The sequence below is a fragment of the Colletotrichum navitas genome, assembly GCF_030913465.1.
Source record: "Colletotrichum navitas strain CBS 125086 chromosome Unknown LY79scaffold_47, whole genome shotgun sequence".
Taxonomy (NCBI): Eukaryota; Fungi; Ascomycota; class Sordariomycetes; order Glomerellales; family Glomerellaceae; genus Colletotrichum; species Colletotrichum navitas.
Window position 1 is genome coordinate 170,380 of NW_026850593.1, and position 17,157 is coordinate 187,536.

Below are 17,157 nucleotides of genomic sequence, written 5' to 3' on the forward strand. Positions count from 1 at the left end.
TCATAACTCATGCTTCATTCACGTCGTTCCTCGTCCCTCATACCTTGGTCGTTGATAATCCATCGCGTTGCTTGCTTAGATGTACCACATAGTGCCCTTGAACATCTCGGTCGCCAGAGGATCGGAATCAGGGCCACCACCGCCCAAAGGCAGGAGCTGCATAGCCTCGGTCGGTCGGTCATTCTCGAACATGGACTGGCCGCGAGCACCGTACTCCTCGACCATTTCTGCAGCCTTGGGGCCAGAACGGAAGCCTTGGGACGTAGCAATGTTCTCGTGCGCACGAGCGCGACCACAAGCAAGATCCGCGTAGTAGATAGCGGGATGGAGCGAGACTGGAGTAGTTGAGCGGGCGTACGAGTAGCACTGACCGTAGAGCATGCGCTGAAGGTCGTTGGGCTTCATATTGGCCTCGTCAATCAAAACAGTGTAGTGAACAGGGCGAGCAGTGCCCTGAATGGCGACGTGGGAGCAGAGGTAGAAGTCCCACCAGAACGGGTGACAGACCTCCCGCTCCAGGAGAGTACCAGGCAACGGATTGCCATTCTTGTCGCCCTGCTGAGGGAAGAAGCGAACATGATGACGCTTGGTAGCCACAATGACAGTCCACTTGGGCTGCTTCTGTCCCTGGTACTTTTGCTCCATCAGACGCTTCATCGTCCCAACCTCATACTCAAGGACTTGGGCGTATTGCCCCTCGGATACACCGTCACGGAGGTAAATTATATGCGGCGGCGGCGCCGGGTGGTTCATGCGCTTGTGCCAGGTGGGCATCAGGCGGGCAAGGAAGTTTTTGGCGTTGATAGGAGACAGCATTTCAACGCGGTAGCCATTGGTCTCGACGGCTGCTGAGTAGAACGTCGCGTCCTGATCCATAGACATGGTCATCGAGGCCGTGGAAGGCGCATCGATACCGGGCGTGGCGTGAGACACATCGACGCCAATCATCATGGTGACTTCCTTGAAAAAGGCCGGAGCCTTCGTGGCAGGGCCGGAGGGGTGGGGAATACGACAGGTAATACCCCCGAGCTTGGCGTTGACCTTCATGGCCACATTAGAGTGGTACTGTCCCTGATTCTTTTCCACATGACGTGCAAGAACGCACTGAGTCAACAGACCAAAGCGGCAGTCGCCTGACTTCTTGACGCGTTCATAGGAGCCAGCGTTGTTGAATCTCAACACACAGAAGAGAAGCTGAGGGATGGCCCTTGTCTGGGCCTTGATTTGTGCATAGGCCTTCGCGACGGCATCGGCAACATTGGGGTTCCGGGCTTCACTGTCGATGATGATGGCGTCCTTGGCCACCTTGCCTCCATGGCCAGTGTATGTTTGCTTGAAGGTCTGCGCAAAAGCTTGGGCAGTGGCCCTGGAGCATGCGTTCTCTAGAATCAGAAGACCCCAAGATTGAAGAGGTTGACGATTAGGGATCCAGAACTTCTTGCCGCGCAAGTCCCAGCGACCAGCGAACATAGGGCTTGTGATGTTGTTTGCAAACTGGATCTTGGGAGGCTCGAGCAGGGAGCCCTGTGTCCGAGCCATCTGATCATCGAAGACAACACCGTACTGACGAAGGTACGGGTCCTCCTTCCACGCCAGCTGATTCTTCGCATCAATGATATCAGCCTTGCGCTGGTTGGGCCGAGTGACGGCGGCCTTGATCATGGCCGAAGTCTGATCGGGATCAAGCTTATAGAGGTAGCGCTGCATGGCCTTGACGATACAAACCTCCATGGGGAAAAAGCCGGACTTTGCAGTCTCAACAACAGGCCAATTGGGGAACATGACCTGGACACCGTACGTCTTTTGAAAGTACTGGGTGATGGTCATCTCCTCGCCATTGTTGGTGAATCTAAAGTTGTCTGCGGTAGCACCCTTCTCACCGTACTGCTGACCGAAAGCGAAGGACTTGATGGTGTACGTCTTGTCCCAACTCTCCTTGCCACGATGCTTGGGGGAGAAATGAAGCTTGACCAGCTTGCGAAGATGTTTGAAGGCCTCCGACATGGCGAAGACGGTGCGGCCGGTCTGGTCCTTCTGTCGAACCGGCTTGAGAAGATCGGCGATATCATTGGGCTTCATGCCCTGCCATCTGCGGTCACAGGTGCCCAGAAAGTCCCGGACAAGCATGTGAAGCGGGATATTCCCCTTCCAGAATGCCGTGTTGGCAACATCGACGTTCAAACCAAGTCCGCGGCCAATCTTGTCCATAACAGACTGGTTCATTCGAACCGAAGAGTAAACACCCTTCACAGCCTCCAAGCAGGGACCGAGCTCACTGGTCTTCTTGTTGCGCTCATTGTAGAAGTTTCTCTTGATGGATAAGAGACGCTCGCTGGGGTACTGCCGGACCAGGTGATCCAAGAAGTTCAGGCATTCGAGAACGGAATTGTCCCAGTCCATCTTGCCTGTGAGATAGGCATCCAAAGCCGCCAGGTTGATCTTCTTCGTTTCTTTCATGACGAAGAAGAACGAATTGTCTCGGGGCTTAGAGTTGGGGCGAGCGGGCTTGCCCTCGTCGAGATCGATTTTAAGACGCTCTTCACCACGCTGGATGGGGACAGAGGACCTGCGAGTGTGTTAGAAGAGTGTTTTGAAGAAGAACCTATCAGAAGTAACAAAACATACCAAGCGAGCTTACGTCCATCTTGCAGCCAAAGACACTTGTATTTCTTCAGCATCTGCTGAACCGCCGGAGACTCCCAGCACTTTCTGAAGACGACGTTGTACTTCAGGGGGGGAGGTGAGATGGTGACATCATATTGATAGATCGTCACATTGTCATTCCACTGCTTGACACGGAACTGGTTGACCTCCAGGTTCACCGGCTTGCCGGCGGTGTTGAAGCCGGGTCTCTTAATGAAAGGAGACATTCCCGGGTTGAGAAAAGACTCAGGGGGCGGGTCAATGCGGGTATTCTGGCGGTCCTTCTCGGGGCCGCCCTCGGGCTTGGCCGGGTCGAAACCCATAGACGGACCGAAGGTGTTTTGAGGTCTCGACTGAGAAGCGTGAGAGCCGGAGCGGGATCGACCGCCGGTGGGGGAGCCACCGTCTTTGGATCCATCCAAGTTCATGCCAGAGGCACGGGCCTGTTGAGTTCGACCGTTGGCAGACATCTTGTAGATAAATCGAAGCGGCTGAGTCTCACTTGCGCGTTGCTGGTCTCGCTGGATATGAATCCGGAAAGTTCTGGTGTTGCTGCTGAAGAAGTTAATATATGGTTGGGTGTGAAAGGATTAAGGTGGGTTGTTGTGGAAGAGAAGGCGTGTTTTTGTAGGTTTAATGGAGGATATTGTGACAGAAAGAGGAAAGAATGGAAGGAAGGAGGAAAGGAGGGAAAGAGGTGCCGGAGATAGGAAAGGAGCAAGATTGGGAAGGCACGGTAGTCTTAACCCAGGAACCAGAAAATGTGAGTGAAGGTTGCTGAGTCAAGTTTTCGGTGCAGTTGGATAGCTCGTTATTTATGAGAAAGGTGGAAAATATAATTGGGCGTGCAAGTGGAAGAGGGTTATACATTTATGTGTAGGTGTGGGAATGCGTGTGTAGTTCGGGTTAATGGGTATGTGGTTGACCTACCTGAGTGTGAGTGAAGTTGGTTGACTGACGTTGGTTGACTTGGTTGAGGGTGTGTGTGTATGTGTGGAGGAAGAAATGGAAAAGGCCTTGATGGAGAGAAAGGTGCCCTTATATAGGGAAGAGTAGGAAGGAGGCTGTTTGATGGGTTGAAGGCCTTGCCGTCGATGCCAAAGGAAGGGGCGGAAGTGAGGCAGGTATGAAAGCCAGGTGAAGGAAAGAGCCACCAAGGCAGGAACGGGAAATAATAAGCTTAACAAGATACTCAAAACTGATCCGTCAAAAGAGCACCCTGTTGTCCTCACTATGGGTATTGATCGGAGATCATTTAAATGTTGCATATACACAGCTGTTGTCGGCTGTACTACCAGCAGGACATTCTATATGCAAACGCCCTCATTTTGGCCGGTTGAGGTAGGATGGTGCAGATCCAATAATGGCAATACCATCGTAAACATCAAGGATACAGAAAAAACAATGACAGTGATGAGCACGATGGTGTCGGCTATGGTATTGCTTCTAGACGGCAGTGGCATCGGATACAGCAGACGCTTGTTTTTAAAAACAACCCAATTTGAACGGCAATACAATGTGCAAAAGAAATCCCAAAAAGAAGAATCCAGCACAATTAGTAAACATCTTTCAACGATCGCAATTTCAGTGACCTCTATCTGGTTCCCAATTCATCAAGCTGTGGTTCTTGCTTGAAGATGCCATCGAATCCCCTGAAAGATGAGAAGTGAGGTTGGTATCTCCCAGTATGGTGGCTCGCGTTGACTGTTGACTGAGTCACTTCGCTATTTATTGATCGTACGACACATCGTAAGGACAGTCACTACAAAACAAACTCGAGCGAAACCCCGGCCGAGCCAGAAAATGTATCGCCCTTGAACCAGACTTGTGAGGTCATTTGCGCTGATTGGAGAGAACCTTGCCTGCACTTTACCTCTGTCTTCAACCACATACTCACGCTCGCTTTTGGAGTTTAAACTCCTCACTGGCATCGATTTGTTTCTCAGGTGACCAAAAGGCGGAGGAGCTGCCTAGCTACATCCTGCCAGCCTGAAATACGTAGTTGACCCCATTGGCACTGCATCGTCAAATATCACGAAACGCACTTATTTCAATATCGTCTGCTTCTTGTACTCAAGCCTCTGGCTAACCTAGGCAAGTACACGACGCCTTCCATACAAGCCTCCACCCGCCTGCTCGTCCACTCTCCATCGTCTTGCATGCCGCTAGTGAGCTACTGACGCAACTCTATGTTCTTGCCGATGAAAATAAGTATGTTACTGCCATGACGGCCGCACGTGTAAAGTTTCCCCCGACCTAAACGCCCCATCTATGCGGAACCCCCTAACTTTTGATACTATACAGAATACTGCCGGTCATGTCCGTTCGGAGATGGGAGAGACCAAAAGAGTGCCCTGCCTTGAGTTCGCAAACGCAAAATGAGGAAGTCAATGGCCCAACAAGAAAACAGTTCGGTTGGGAGGGATGGGGCCAAGCATAGTGTGTTGAACTCTGCTTTGTAGACCGGCCTCCCAAAGGTAAATGACTGGAAGAAGAAAGTGGTATATGAGGGGGAATCAGTGAGTTCTGGTATCGAACTTCACTCTTAAGCCCAACCCCTTCGGAAACCGGCCCCTGAATGTCCATTTGTCAGCTCTTCAAAATCAATACTGGTATTTCTCATATTGCTGTGCCGGTGCTTCACAGTAGCCGGCAGGCTGTAGTGCCCAGGAGGTATTTCCATCGTACGGAGCCGCTGGCGGGTAGTATCCCTGCTGCGTCGCATCCTGTCGGTATGCTGCTGCTTCGGGATTTCCGCCACTGGAACCAGGCCGTAGAGGGGAGTTCCGATATCCGGAAGGCGCCAAGCGCCGACCCCTGCCATCAAGCGAACTAAAAGCCCTCTGAGGCGAATTTCGCCCACCGTGTCCGTACCCAGCGTAATCACCAGATGCCTGCTGGCCATGGGAAGGGGGCTGCATACCGTTGTTTTGTCGAGCACCGAGCTCTTGCTGTGCTTTCCAGGCGCTGTAGTCCGGCACAGGGGTCTCTCTTAGGAGACCGACGAGGTTGGGGGCGCTCAGGCGGAATGCGCCGGGCGAATGCGCGTAAGCGTGAGCCGGGGGCAGAATACCCAGCAAAAAGGTGATATCTCGAGAAAGAGGCGCTCCTTGGTTCCGTCTCTGCTGGTCGAGACGGCGACCAGCGGCACCTTTCAGGGGCGACTCTCCTCTGGCAAGCTTTCGCGGCCGGTTGAGTTCTTCGTACTCATCGCCCGCGAACGGTCTCTTAGGCGAATTCGTGTTGCCCATGTACTGAGGACCTGGGCTGGCCGTCTGACGGACCGGCAGCGGTGGCATTGGAGTCTGTCGCACTGAATTCGGTTGTTCAATAGCCGGGATCAACATCTTCGGCCGCAGTTGGACAGCCGGTGAGATGATGAGGCGATAAGAAATCGGATCAAATGTCTCGACCGAGAAACGGTTCGCAAAGTGTGTTAGTTTAGGGTCAGCCGGCCAGAGCTCCGACATGCGCTTCTCAAGCTCGGAAATAGAGGAAAGCTCGCCAAATTGCGATTCGTACTTGTGAAAGTAGGAATACAACTGCTTGGCCTGATCCTTCTTGTCATCCTTCTGTGTGAGACGGTTGACGCATGTCTCAAACACCACGCGAGCGTCTAAGCAAGAGTTAGCACAAAGCAAAGTAATTAAAAGATTGGCACTTACTTGTTGTATCGCCCTTCGAGTGCAGGAACTTGAGATACTCCAACATGAAGCTAGCGTCTTCCGGAAACAGCTTGGCACCGCGATCGAAGATCTTACCACCGGCAGGGTCATTGTAGATGAGGGCCTCCATCTTGGCAACAGCGATATAGACATCACTGGTCAGTTGGCCCCGACCACGAGCCTCGATGAATACCTGTCTGAGACCTGAGTTCGTGTTGCCTTTGCCTTGTGTTCTCCGCGCAGCTCGGCAAAGCGCAATCCACACGAATGAAATAGTACGTTTGAGCATGTCCGCTTGTACCGAAAAGCCGTGCTTGACAGCCTTGATACGCTCCTCTCTTCCGAGATCGGCTGGTCTGTTGTTTTCACTATCGGGTTCCTCGTCGTTGTTTTCGATCGAATCTTTGACATTCGGGTCGCGTGCCGCAGCTTCCTCAATCTTGCGAACCTCCCGCTCCTCCCGTTCCTTGATCTTCTTGGACATGGCGTACAACGTGTCGAGAACCCGGCTGTAAGGCTCACGAATTGCCTTCGCGCGGGCAGCCTTGCTCGCTTCGTCATCTCCTGCTGGATAAGTCGACTCCACGCGATCGCCATGCTTCAGCGCCAGCAAAACGCTCTCAGGGTTGGCCTCAATGCCGTCAGTCAGGAAAGAAAGGCCTAGCTCTTTGCCGTCCTTGGTGATGTTATTGGCGAAACACCACTCCGCAGCATCAACCCACATCTCAGGCCAGAATCGAAGGGCCATCAAAGCTTGCCTGTAGCAGTATAAAATACGTGCTTTGTAGGCTTCGGGTTCCTCGTCGAGAAGAACCAACGGGTCGTCCTTTTCCCACTGAATCCACTTCTTCCAGATCTCAACCTGTTCCAGAAACTCCTGGTCACCATCAAAGCCAGGAGCAGGGGGAAGTCGTGGAAGAGACGTTCGCTGAAGTCTAGGAATCAGGCGGTCAAGCTGGGAATTCGCTGCCTTAGCTGTCATGTATGCCGGCGAGCGCTTCTGGATGAACTGGCGACCCTGTTGGTAGTTGTTAGTTTCGCCATCTAGCTATGTCCAGAGGGGACTTACAGTTGTCTTGTTGAGGCTCATCTCGAACTGATCATAGTCCTTCCACAAGTCCGTGAGTGCGGACATGGGAACCGTGATGGCGCGATGATAGGCCTTGCGCAGCTGATCCATCTTCTGCTGATCTTGCCAACCGCTGCCTCCAACCTGACCTGGGCCACTCTTGATGAACTGAATGTAGTCCTTCCACAATTGACCCGAGTCACGATCGATGCCGACCGAGCCAATCACGAAGTCGTATGACATGCTAAGGATTCGGCGAGCTTCACCATTGGGATCGTTTGTGAGGTCATATCTTCTGCGGATGTAGTTGAGGTATACTGTCCAGAGCTTAACGTTCGGTACGTTGACCAGAGAACGGTTGAATAGCGCTTCGGCGTCCTGGAACCGGTTGGAACTCAGCTCAAGCTGGGCCCAATCTGCCCAGATATCTGCCTGTTGATATGTCAGCTGTAGATCTTGCTAATGACGGATTAAAATATTGGACTTACAGCTTGAGGAAAGACTTGGACGAAACGCTCGTACACTGCACGGAGCTCGTCTAGCTGGTCGTAGCGGCGGTGTTCGGCGATCAGCGCAAGCCAGGCTTCCATATCGCCCCGCGGATCCTCCTTCACACGATCCTCCAGAATGCCAAAGGTGTCATTGGGGTCTCTGCTAGGTAGAGGCTGCACAGTCGGAGGGGCAGGCGCATGTGCGGCACTGGATGCTGCACTGGGCGCTCTTGCCGCAGTCCCATTGTTCGGCTGCTCTGGAGTAGCGCTGACTTGAGTCTGGACTGGGGTAGATACAGTAAGGGGAGGGTGGTTCCGTGTGACTGGGGGTTGCGCTGCATCTGGAGCAACAGCGGTAGTGGAAGCTGGAGTGGACACATCCTCCTCATCGTCAGAGTCTCCCACTAAGAAGCCCCCTTGTGTTTTAGGCTTGCCAGATTTCGGCTTCGCGGATGTGGACGTGGTAGGAGCAGGAGCGGGGGTAGAATCGGTTGGGGGCTTGGATTCTGGGGTCTCTGGAACTGAGGTTATCGTGACCGACTCTGGATCATATTCGCCAGCATCTTCTGAGTCACCATTCGCAGCTTGGGCAAGTGGGAAGGAAGGATCTTGACTTTGTTGGTCGCTATGCTGTATATCATTTGCTTCTTCATATCCCTCTTCTCCCCAAGACGCACCCTCGAAGTGTTCGCCGCTCTGCGGGAGTTCGGGATCCATTGCGCCGGCGGGCTCAATGAGCGTGTCGAAAAGCTACACGGGGAGTACGGGAGGTTTCTTTCAGCCGACTGATCGAAGTCCCAATGGACTTCGCGAAAAGGCACAGGTCGAAGGAGCTATGAGCTGATAGGATTGCCCAGAGCGCAAATGCGCTGTTGGTCCTGGGCACAAGGCGTAAATCGGCTCGTGGATCGAGGGTGGATGGTCGCCAAGCGAACAATCGTCGGTATAACTGGCCAAATCGCTGCTCTCGATTGACGCGGATGGCTGAGGTGAGGCAGCGAAGCTGGGGAGGCTGACAAGGAAAGCAATGGATGCAAAACTGAAAGGTTGAAAGCTGGCAGAGTGAAAGATTGAAGGGTGAGCAAGGACCGAAGTTAGGCTAGCGTAGTTTGGCGGTCACCTGGATAAATTCCGGCACTTGTAGGTGGAGAGTCAGATTAGATAAGCCAATATCGAGAGCAAGAGGCCGACACTTCACTTAGACCTCATCGAATAAGCTTTTTCGTTATAAACAATAGTGCCATTCCATAAACATTATGCTCGTCCTTGATCCTTGAATTTACAAAGCTTTATCGAGTGTGAAATTTTGCAAAGGTCTTGAATATATAGGTCAGATCAGCTGCGTGTGCATCTTCAGTCCTCAGTAGCTGCATAATGAGCTTGACAGCAAGGCTTTATTAGAGTTTGTTTTGTTCAACATGCTGCTCGTTACTGGGACGCTCAGAGGTTGCTGTGCAATTCAAGACATATGGTAGAGAAATAAGATAACATGATATGTACATGGATCTGTGTTCTCCTCGTCTGCTTCTCTTAAGCTTCAAAAGCCCAAATCTGAAGTTGTTGTTCAATGAGGCAATGAGGAGGAAATGACGAGTAACAGCGACTCAGTAAGAGCAAGGTTAGTGTGGTGTGGCTGGGACCTTGTCAGGCTGTTGCGCGCGACGACCCGAAGAGGCTAGCGTCAAGGGGCGTATTCCACTTTACGCGAAATTCGCGGTCAGGAGGCAGGCGCGTCCTATGTTCCACCGTCCACGTCGTTGTCCCGTCGCAACTGACGAGCCTATACTGGAGCCATCTCCTTTCATCTCTGCCCACAGCAAAACAATTCTGTGCCTCCCCAAAACACCATACAAACCCACCATCCCGGCCAACTTCTTCCCCCTCGACTTCAATTTCACCTTCTCGCCGCTAAGGTCTACGTGACTTTGTCCATCCATCGTCCATCCCCCTTTTCGCAAGCCGATCAAGGTTGCTGCCGCCTACTCTTCACGATGTCGATCGTCTCGCTTTTGGGTGTTCAGGTCCTGAACAACCCCGCCAAGTTCACGGACAAGTACGAGTTCGAGATCACCTTTGAGTGTCTTGAGTCCTTGGAGAAGGGTATGCGACCCTTTTCTTCTTCTTTTTTTTATTTTTGCAATGCCTTGACTAGAACGTTTCTTTTCCGGCTGACAATTATTTCTCCTAGACCTTGAGTGGAAGTTGACCTACGTTGGCTCGGCTACCAGGTCAGTCTGAATGAAATTTTCGCATACACCGCCCTTCACTAACTTTCCTGAAACAGCGACCAGTATGACCAGGAGCTCGACAGCCTGCTGGTAGGACCTGTCCCTGTCGGCGTCAACAAGTTCATCTTCGAGGCCGATGCGCCTAACACGTCCCGAATCCCCGACGCCGACATTCTCGGCGTCACTGTGATCCTCCTGACCTGCGCCTACGACGGTCGCGAGTTCGTTCGCGTCGGTTACTATGTCAACAACGAATACGACTCGGAGGAACTCAACGCGGAGCCACCTTCGAAGCCCATCATCGAGCGCGTCAAGCGCAATGTCCTTGCCGAGAAGCCCCGTGTGACTCGTTTCGCCATCAAGTGGTATGTTGTTAAACATTATTGAGGAAAACAGAAAGAAATAGTTGAACTAACGAAATGCCGATCAGGGACAACGAGGCTTCCGCCCCCGCCGAGTTCCCTCCTGAGCAGCCTGAGGCTGACCTTGTCGCCGATGAGGAAGAGTATGGCGCTGAGGAACGTGAGGAAGAGGAGGCCGATGTCGCTCTCGACAGCGGTGCCAACGGCGAGAAGCCCGCTGGTGAGGATGCCGAAATGGCAGGCGTTGAGAACGGTGAGGGCGAGGCTGCCCCAGTTGAGGAGGACGAGATGTCAGACGACGGCAGCGTCGACATTGAGGGCGAGAGCGAGGACGAGCTGGAGGAGGAGGTTGAGGGCGAGGCTGTCGATGACGATGCAATGGACGTTGACACCTCGGCCGACAAGCCTGCCGACTCGGCCAGCAAGGCCACGGAGGTCGCTTCCCACTAGAATGCCACCTTGGACAGTTGTTTTGACGCTTTTACCCATACCCCCATTGTTTTTGCCAACCTCGGAGAATATTCCACAAGAATATGCGCAGGATGGCGGTTTACACGAAGAATACGACCTGGACGATGATTGCATAAGGTATTCGAGCCATTGAGTATAGATGAAGTGGCCTGAGAAGAAAGAGGACGAGCCAAGTGCCGCCGAGATAGCCTTGGTCTCTGTAATTAGATGCAAATGATACATTTTTCTGTGGACGCTGGTCCTTACGACGTCAACTGGGAAGTGTGACTGCGAGGAAGATACGGTAGGTATCCTCAGAATCCGAGCCTTAACCCAAAGCATTGCTCGGTGAAGGAGAACGGAGGCATGCAAAGCTCCACACGGCAAAGCAACGCAATACGCTCTAGCGCGTTCCTTTGCATCGTGTGATTGAGACATTTTCAAACAAACGGCGGCGGACTCGTCCACTAGCTAAACTACCCCAACACTACAACCCAAAACGTCCCTCCTCCTCGTTTCTTGACTTTCCGAAAATAACGGCGTGGCGCAGCACCATCTACGACTGCCAAGGCAGCCATCACGGCCATCGTAAGTCCTGAGCCGCGCAAAGCCGCCCCGATGACCGGCACTACGTACACGACAGCCTTATTTTCTTTCTCTCTCTTTGGCGGTGATCGCCGGTCAACTCCGACACTGACCCCTCTCGCTCACCCGGTCGCCTCATCCCACCTTGGTCTCGGCGCCTTTAGTCCAACGCCCTGCGCGCCGGAATCCTGCACCCACTCCGCTGCCCTGCGTCACAACGTATTCGGGGCGTGCGGATGTGCATACGCGGGATGCATCCGTGCTCACTACTTCAGCCAAGTGGCCGAAAGCTTGGTTTCGGTGTCGTTGGCCGATCATCGCACCTCTCCGTGCTGCCGAGGAGTCATATCAGTGACAGCTATCCATCAGCTATCGACCTAGTTGGGCCATTGCATTTCGCGCTCCTCATTGCCTCCCGCGGAGACCCCCATGCTCAAGTCTAGCACTTTGATACCGACGAGCTCAGCCGCATTTGAATTGGAAGATTGATTTGACCTAATCTTCCGGAAGGAGGATGGGCCTTCAAAAATGCCTAGCGGTATCGGTGTCCTGCTGCTGGTCGCCTTGCTAGTTGTCTTGTGGGCTGTGCGAGTGAGTATTAGAAAAGGTCTGCTGTCCAAGGGGCGGACTGCCCGTTTTCCTCACGTCTCTTCAATTTCTCTTGCTCGGCCAGACTTCTTAAATACGATTTCCGCTGCACTTGAACTAATTCCAATAATTGCCCTGAACCCTGGACCTTCTTGCATTTCGCTCACCATGTCAACGCAGACTCCCGAAGAGCTTCTCAGGGCCGTCGAGGCAAGCCACGAGCAATACCTCCGCAGCTTACGAAGCCTTCACGAGTCCCTAGCCAGCGCCGTGCGAGAAACATCAGAGCAACGAACAGCTAGTGGCACGTTGTCGCCATCGGCCCGTCCCTCTCACAGCCCGTATCAGAGCCCTTTCCAGAGCCCGGTATTCTCAACCGAGGCCACATTCCCGCCACCCACCCATCGTAGCCGTCGCTCGACCCTTTCCGAAAAAATCGAGAAGCGACCACTTTCCAACGATGCCGAGACGAAACATATTCCGGCCTCGATCCACTCGGAGCTTGACGTCGAGTACCTCCCCTTGCTGGACGTCACAGTCCCCCGCGGCGCATCCAGCCCTGACGGGAGTCTCACTCCCTCCGTCTCAAAGTTCATCAAACGAGTAGCTTGGACGGACAACCAGCTCCTCCGTCATCTCAAGTACTTCGACTTCACCGGTGGCGCCGCTATTGGCCTGGCAGACGTGATCAAGCGACAGCTCGAAATTGACGAGAACGCAGACTTTGCAAGCTTTGCCGCCTACGAAAGCCAGGGATATGTCAGTTCCACTTTCGAGCTGTATGATGTTGATAAGGAAGGCTTCCCTCGCCCCGTGGGCAAGCAGCTCGACGACCAGCGCCGAGGCGCTGCGTCCGACGTAGTCCTGTCGCTGAGCCAGATCGTCGATGCGCCGACGGTGTGGAACGCCCTCAAGGGCATCCACGCGGACGGCCAAGCCGTCGGGCTCGTGACAATCATCCAAGAGCCTTCGCCCCTCATGCTCGGCGCGCTGCACATGACCATGGCCCCCTACTTCGACATGACGGAGCTCTTCAACCACTTCATCACGGGCCACGGTAACAACGGCAAGACGACCGCCCACGTCCACCGCGCCTTCGCCCGTGACCCGTCTCCGCGGCACCTGCGCCAACGCAGCTTCTTCTTCGTCTTCAAGTACTACACCATCGTCGGCGACGGCCTCGAGCCCGCCCCCTACCAGAAGTACGACAAGCGCCCTGCCGACCGCCGGGCGCGGGACCACATCGACATCGCCGAGTGCAGCTCCATCCTCGCTCTCTCGCTTTCGGGCCCCCCGCGCCAGTCCGTGAAGCAGACCCGCCGTCGCGAGGGCCCGCAAGAAGGGTTCCTCTTCGATACCTTTGCGCCGTGGCACCTCCTCTCGATCCAGTCCTTCCCGGATGACGAGCACACCCTCCGGGGCGGCGACGCCGAGGCGCGCAAGAACTTTCCCTCGGGGCCGTACGCGTTCCTGGACGCCCTGGTGACCGAGTACCGCGACGCGACGAAGAGGAACCTCGCCCTCCACGCCCGCATTGCGAAGCTCATCACCCCGCCCACGGACTTCATGTTCGACGCCAGGCTGCGTGACAAACTACTATTCGAAGATAAAGAATTTACCTATATCCGACGGTACTTCTGGGCCTACAACACGCTAGGCGTCGTCAACGAGGGCCTGCGCGCCATGCTCGCCGCTTACCGGGACACCTTTCCCGACGACTTCTGGGAGGGCCGGCACCAGACGCTGTGGCCGCACCCGTCGCCAGACAGCCCTGAGGGCCGGGCGTACCGGGACAAGATGGCGCCGCTGCGGTCGGACCTGGAGAGGGCGTGCCGGGACCTGGAGACGGTGCACGCCAAGAACGCTGCGACGCGCAAGGAGATTGAGAGCCTGAGGGACCAGCTCTTCAGCGGGAGCTCGATCAAGGAGTCGAGGAGGGCGATCGAGCAGGGCGACAACATCAAGGTGCTGACTCTTGGGTCCATGGTGTTCCTCCCCCTGACGTTTGTGACTGTAAGTAGCCCCCACCCTTTTGCCCCCCCCCCCCCCCCCCCCTCATTTATGATCCGTCTCCGTCCACAATCTAACATAAACACATCAGTCCGTCTTCGGCATTACGGAATTCACAATCTCCCCCAAAGACTGGCGGTTCGCAGTGACCATGGTCTGTGTCTGCGTACCCTTCATCCTGGCCCTCATCCTCCTGCAGACACGGGCGGGGTACTCGCTCGCGAGGCACTCCCTCGCCGCCCTCGCGTGGCCGTTCCGCCGGTTCATGAACGACAGGAGCGGGGGCAGGCCTCCGCCGGCGGTCGCCATACCTGCGACAGAGGTGAGGCCGAGCAGGAAGAGGCGGCTTACGATCCGAAAACCGCCGCAGCCGCCGCCGCAGCTGCCGGCTCAGGAGAAACACCAGGAAGGAATGAGGTCGGGCCTAGGGTTGTGGTTGGGCTGGAGACCGTCGCTGTATAATGGAAACATGAAGGCAGGTAAGGTCAAGGTGGCCGAGGAGGGCAATACAATGGCGTTCGGCCATGTTTGATGTCTGGATTTGATAGATTGTGGCCTGCTCTTCTGAGGTACCCATCCAATCGTTACGACTACTGCAAAGAGATACTCGCTTGTATTGAACAAAGCGTGAACCGATAAAAGTACATGACGGTCCAAAGATTCGACCTCTTCACTCCATCTACCTGGTTCAGGGCCGCCAACCAGATCTCCATGTCGGCCAATACAGGCTGTTGCGTTTAGGCTTTGGCCATCAGGAATAAGATGAAGCCTGTCTGCAGCTGCCACAACAAACAGGCTTCGCGATAAAGCATTGCTCCAGCTCGGGCTGTATTTCCCAGCCTCAACAAGAAGCCCTTCTGGTTGGCCCGGATGGGTTTGCTGGAAGGTCCAAAAATGCCAACCGATGGATGAACTACCTACCAGTATACTCCTTACCCACGGAGAAGGTTTACTTGCCCCCCCGGCTCTTATTACCCTACAGAGTTCGGCCTGCCTGCACACACATCCGCAGATGTGGCAAATCACACCCTACGGTCCCACGTAAGAGAGTTCATAGCACGAACGTTACCGTCCGCAGTCGGAAATTCGTTTCTCGAGACGTCCTATTTAAGCGGCATCTTACGGACTATTCGATATAGGTTCCACCACTCCATGCCACCAACTATTCCTTTTGAGGTTCGTCAACTTCACACGTACTTGACGGGGGTTGCCCCGGAAAAAAAGGGCCGCCGGAACCCTCGTCTTCCCTCATCCAGGCTGACTAGTCCAGTGTCGACCCCCGGGCCCGGCAGACTGGAACCGGGGGGCCAAGGAGAATCTGTGCCGCTCCCAACCCGACGCCGTCGATCCCCGCCGCTCCTCATCCTCCCAGGCTCGGCACTGAGGCGGCCTGGAAATCAGCCCACAGCCGCCAACGACACCGTCATATCCGCCATCTGATACAGCCAACCCCCCTGTTCGGGAGAGCCTCGCAAGGGGAAAGGGGAAAGCGGCTCTCGTCCTCTAGAAACACTCAGGGCCGGCAGAGCACCTCATCACATCTCTGCCCTCTCCCCCAACCCAGCCTACAGCCTCTGGTATCTAGTCGTAGACGTTCCAAGCTTCACTGTCGCCAGTCGCACAACGTCCACAACGTCCATAGCTACGTACCTTTGCCTCACCGGCAGACGAAACAAACCCCAGCGTTTGTGGGGGGCAGGGAGAGCGCACAAGGATGATAAGACGAGGAACGCGGGCGGAACACGCAAGCCAAATCCAAACCCAAACTCAACCGCAGAAACTCTACATCTGCCGACTGCCAGACACCACCGAAAAATGAGTACCACCAACGATAATCAGATCAAATCGCCGGCCTCACTGACACACACACACACATATCACTCGGCCTACCCACCCGTTCACACTAGCCCCAAACCCAAACCCCAACCAACTGGCTGTCGCCGTCGACTTGTAATCTCTGCCGCCGAAACACAAAAAAAGCGCGCTGGTGGTGGTGGTGAGGGGGGGGGGGGGGGGGGGGGGCAGCAATGTAACGGTGTCATGCCAGATATTCCTCCCACTGCCGAACATCGGATGAGGCAAAAGCTTCCCGAACAGTCCGGACTCTTTCTTACTAGTATGTGCGTCTTAAGACACGGCATGTCCATCATCACGCCATTGGATAAAGCCTAATAGCCGGTTTCAGCAATGAGGCAAAAGACAGGCATCAGATGTGAGTAGCTCCTGCCGGTCTGTCGCGCTGATGAGCAAATGGTCTCAGCACGAAGACCCAAGTATACGATAGTGTCATCACAGGGCGGGAACGAGAGCTGAGCATCGAAAGTTGACAATCATCCACTTCATACCATTTCGCGTCGTCCATCTTCTCTAGCGTATCGTTCAGACATGAAGTAAACTGGAAGGAAAACAAAAAGTGGCCATGCAATAGAGCAGCCGGACCAGCCGAACACACCTGCGCCGTCAATCGCGCACCATGACATGGACTAGAAAACAGAGAGAACGAGAGAGTAACACAGACCAAAACCCGCAACAATAGACATAAATCATGTGAATCTCCCGGCTTCGGCCACACGAGGGCAATTAAAATAACGTAGCAGGTATCTCGAGAGAAAGCCTCCAAGCCGGACCGTCGCTTCGGCTGTACAGTGCAAGACGAAAAGCCGAAAGGAAAAACCAAGCTCCCATATCCACGGTTGTAGTCTTATACGCGACCTGGTCCAGATTTTGTCGTTTTGAAACGTAATCGCACTCGGACGAATGCAAAAGAAGCAGGTGCAGAACGCCAATGTGCGTAGGGATACCGAATAACATCGTAACGCAATGAATTAGACAGCCGTGGCGGGAGGACATTTATAACACCGGGTTCGGAGAGTGAGTAAAGAAGCATTGGTGGATACAAATGCTAGTACGGAAAGTCGAGGGCGATGCGACGACGGAGACGAAAACGTCGTGGTATCAGGTTTCGAAGAAATGCCGAGAACGCCTAATTCCATGAAAAGCCAGTTAAGGGTATCTCCGGGAAGGAAAGTTGTACAGTCAAAAGTTGGGAGACCCGTGTGCTGGCGT

The 17,157-nt window shown here is 54.3% G+C and overlaps 4 protein-coding genes across 4 annotated transcripts; 2 read left to right on the forward strand and 2 right to left on the reverse strand.

Moving 5' to 3' along the window:
• Positions 1 to 75: 75 nt before the first annotated feature.
• LY79DRAFT_519321 (piwi domain-containing protein) lies at positions 76 to 3,071 on the reverse strand (the record flags this gene model as incomplete). The annotated part of the gene is made up of 2 exons (XM_060555125.1): positions 76 to 2,566; positions 2,626 to 3,071. The coding sequence occupies 2 exons, from the start codon at positions 3,069 to 3,071 to the stop codon at positions 76 to 78; spliced, it is 2,937 nt and encodes a 978-aa protein (XP_060412207.1).
• A 2,175-nt stretch (positions 3,072 to 5,246) lies between these two features.
• Positions 5,247 to 8,585, reverse strand: LY79DRAFT_519274 (mRNA 3'-end-processing protein RNA14; the record flags this gene model as incomplete). The annotated part of the gene is made up of 4 exons (XM_060555118.1): positions 5,247 to 6,259; positions 6,309 to 7,326; positions 7,378 to 7,809; positions 7,866 to 8,585. The coding sequence occupies 4 exons, from the start codon at positions 8,583 to 8,585 to the stop codon at positions 5,247 to 5,249; spliced, it is 3,183 nt and encodes a 1,060-aa protein (XP_060412208.1).
• Positions 8,586 to 9,600: 1,015 nt separating this feature from the next.
• On the forward strand, positions 9,601 to 11,368 carry LY79DRAFT_559391 (ASF1 like histone chaperone). Its single transcript, XM_060558255.1, has 4 exons — positions 9,601 to 9,968; positions 10,057 to 10,096; positions 10,153 to 10,461; positions 10,527 to 11,368. Exons 1-4 carry the CDS (start codon positions 9,860 to 9,862, stop codon positions 10,906 to 10,908), a joined length of 840 nt encoding a protein of 279 aa, XP_060412209.1. The 5' UTR covers positions 9,601 to 9,859; the 3' UTR covers positions 10,909 to 11,368.
• Positions 11,369 to 12,249: 881 nt separating this feature from the next.
• On the forward strand, positions 12,250 to 14,623 carry LY79DRAFT_671264 (uncharacterized protein; the record flags this gene model as incomplete). The annotated part of the gene is made up of 2 exons (XM_060563891.1): positions 12,250 to 14,094; positions 14,183 to 14,623. 2 exons carry the CDS (start codon positions 12,250 to 12,252, stop codon positions 14,621 to 14,623), a joined length of 2,286 nt encoding a protein of 761 aa, XP_060412210.1.
• Between the last annotated feature and the right edge of the window lie 2,534 nt (positions 14,624 to 17,157).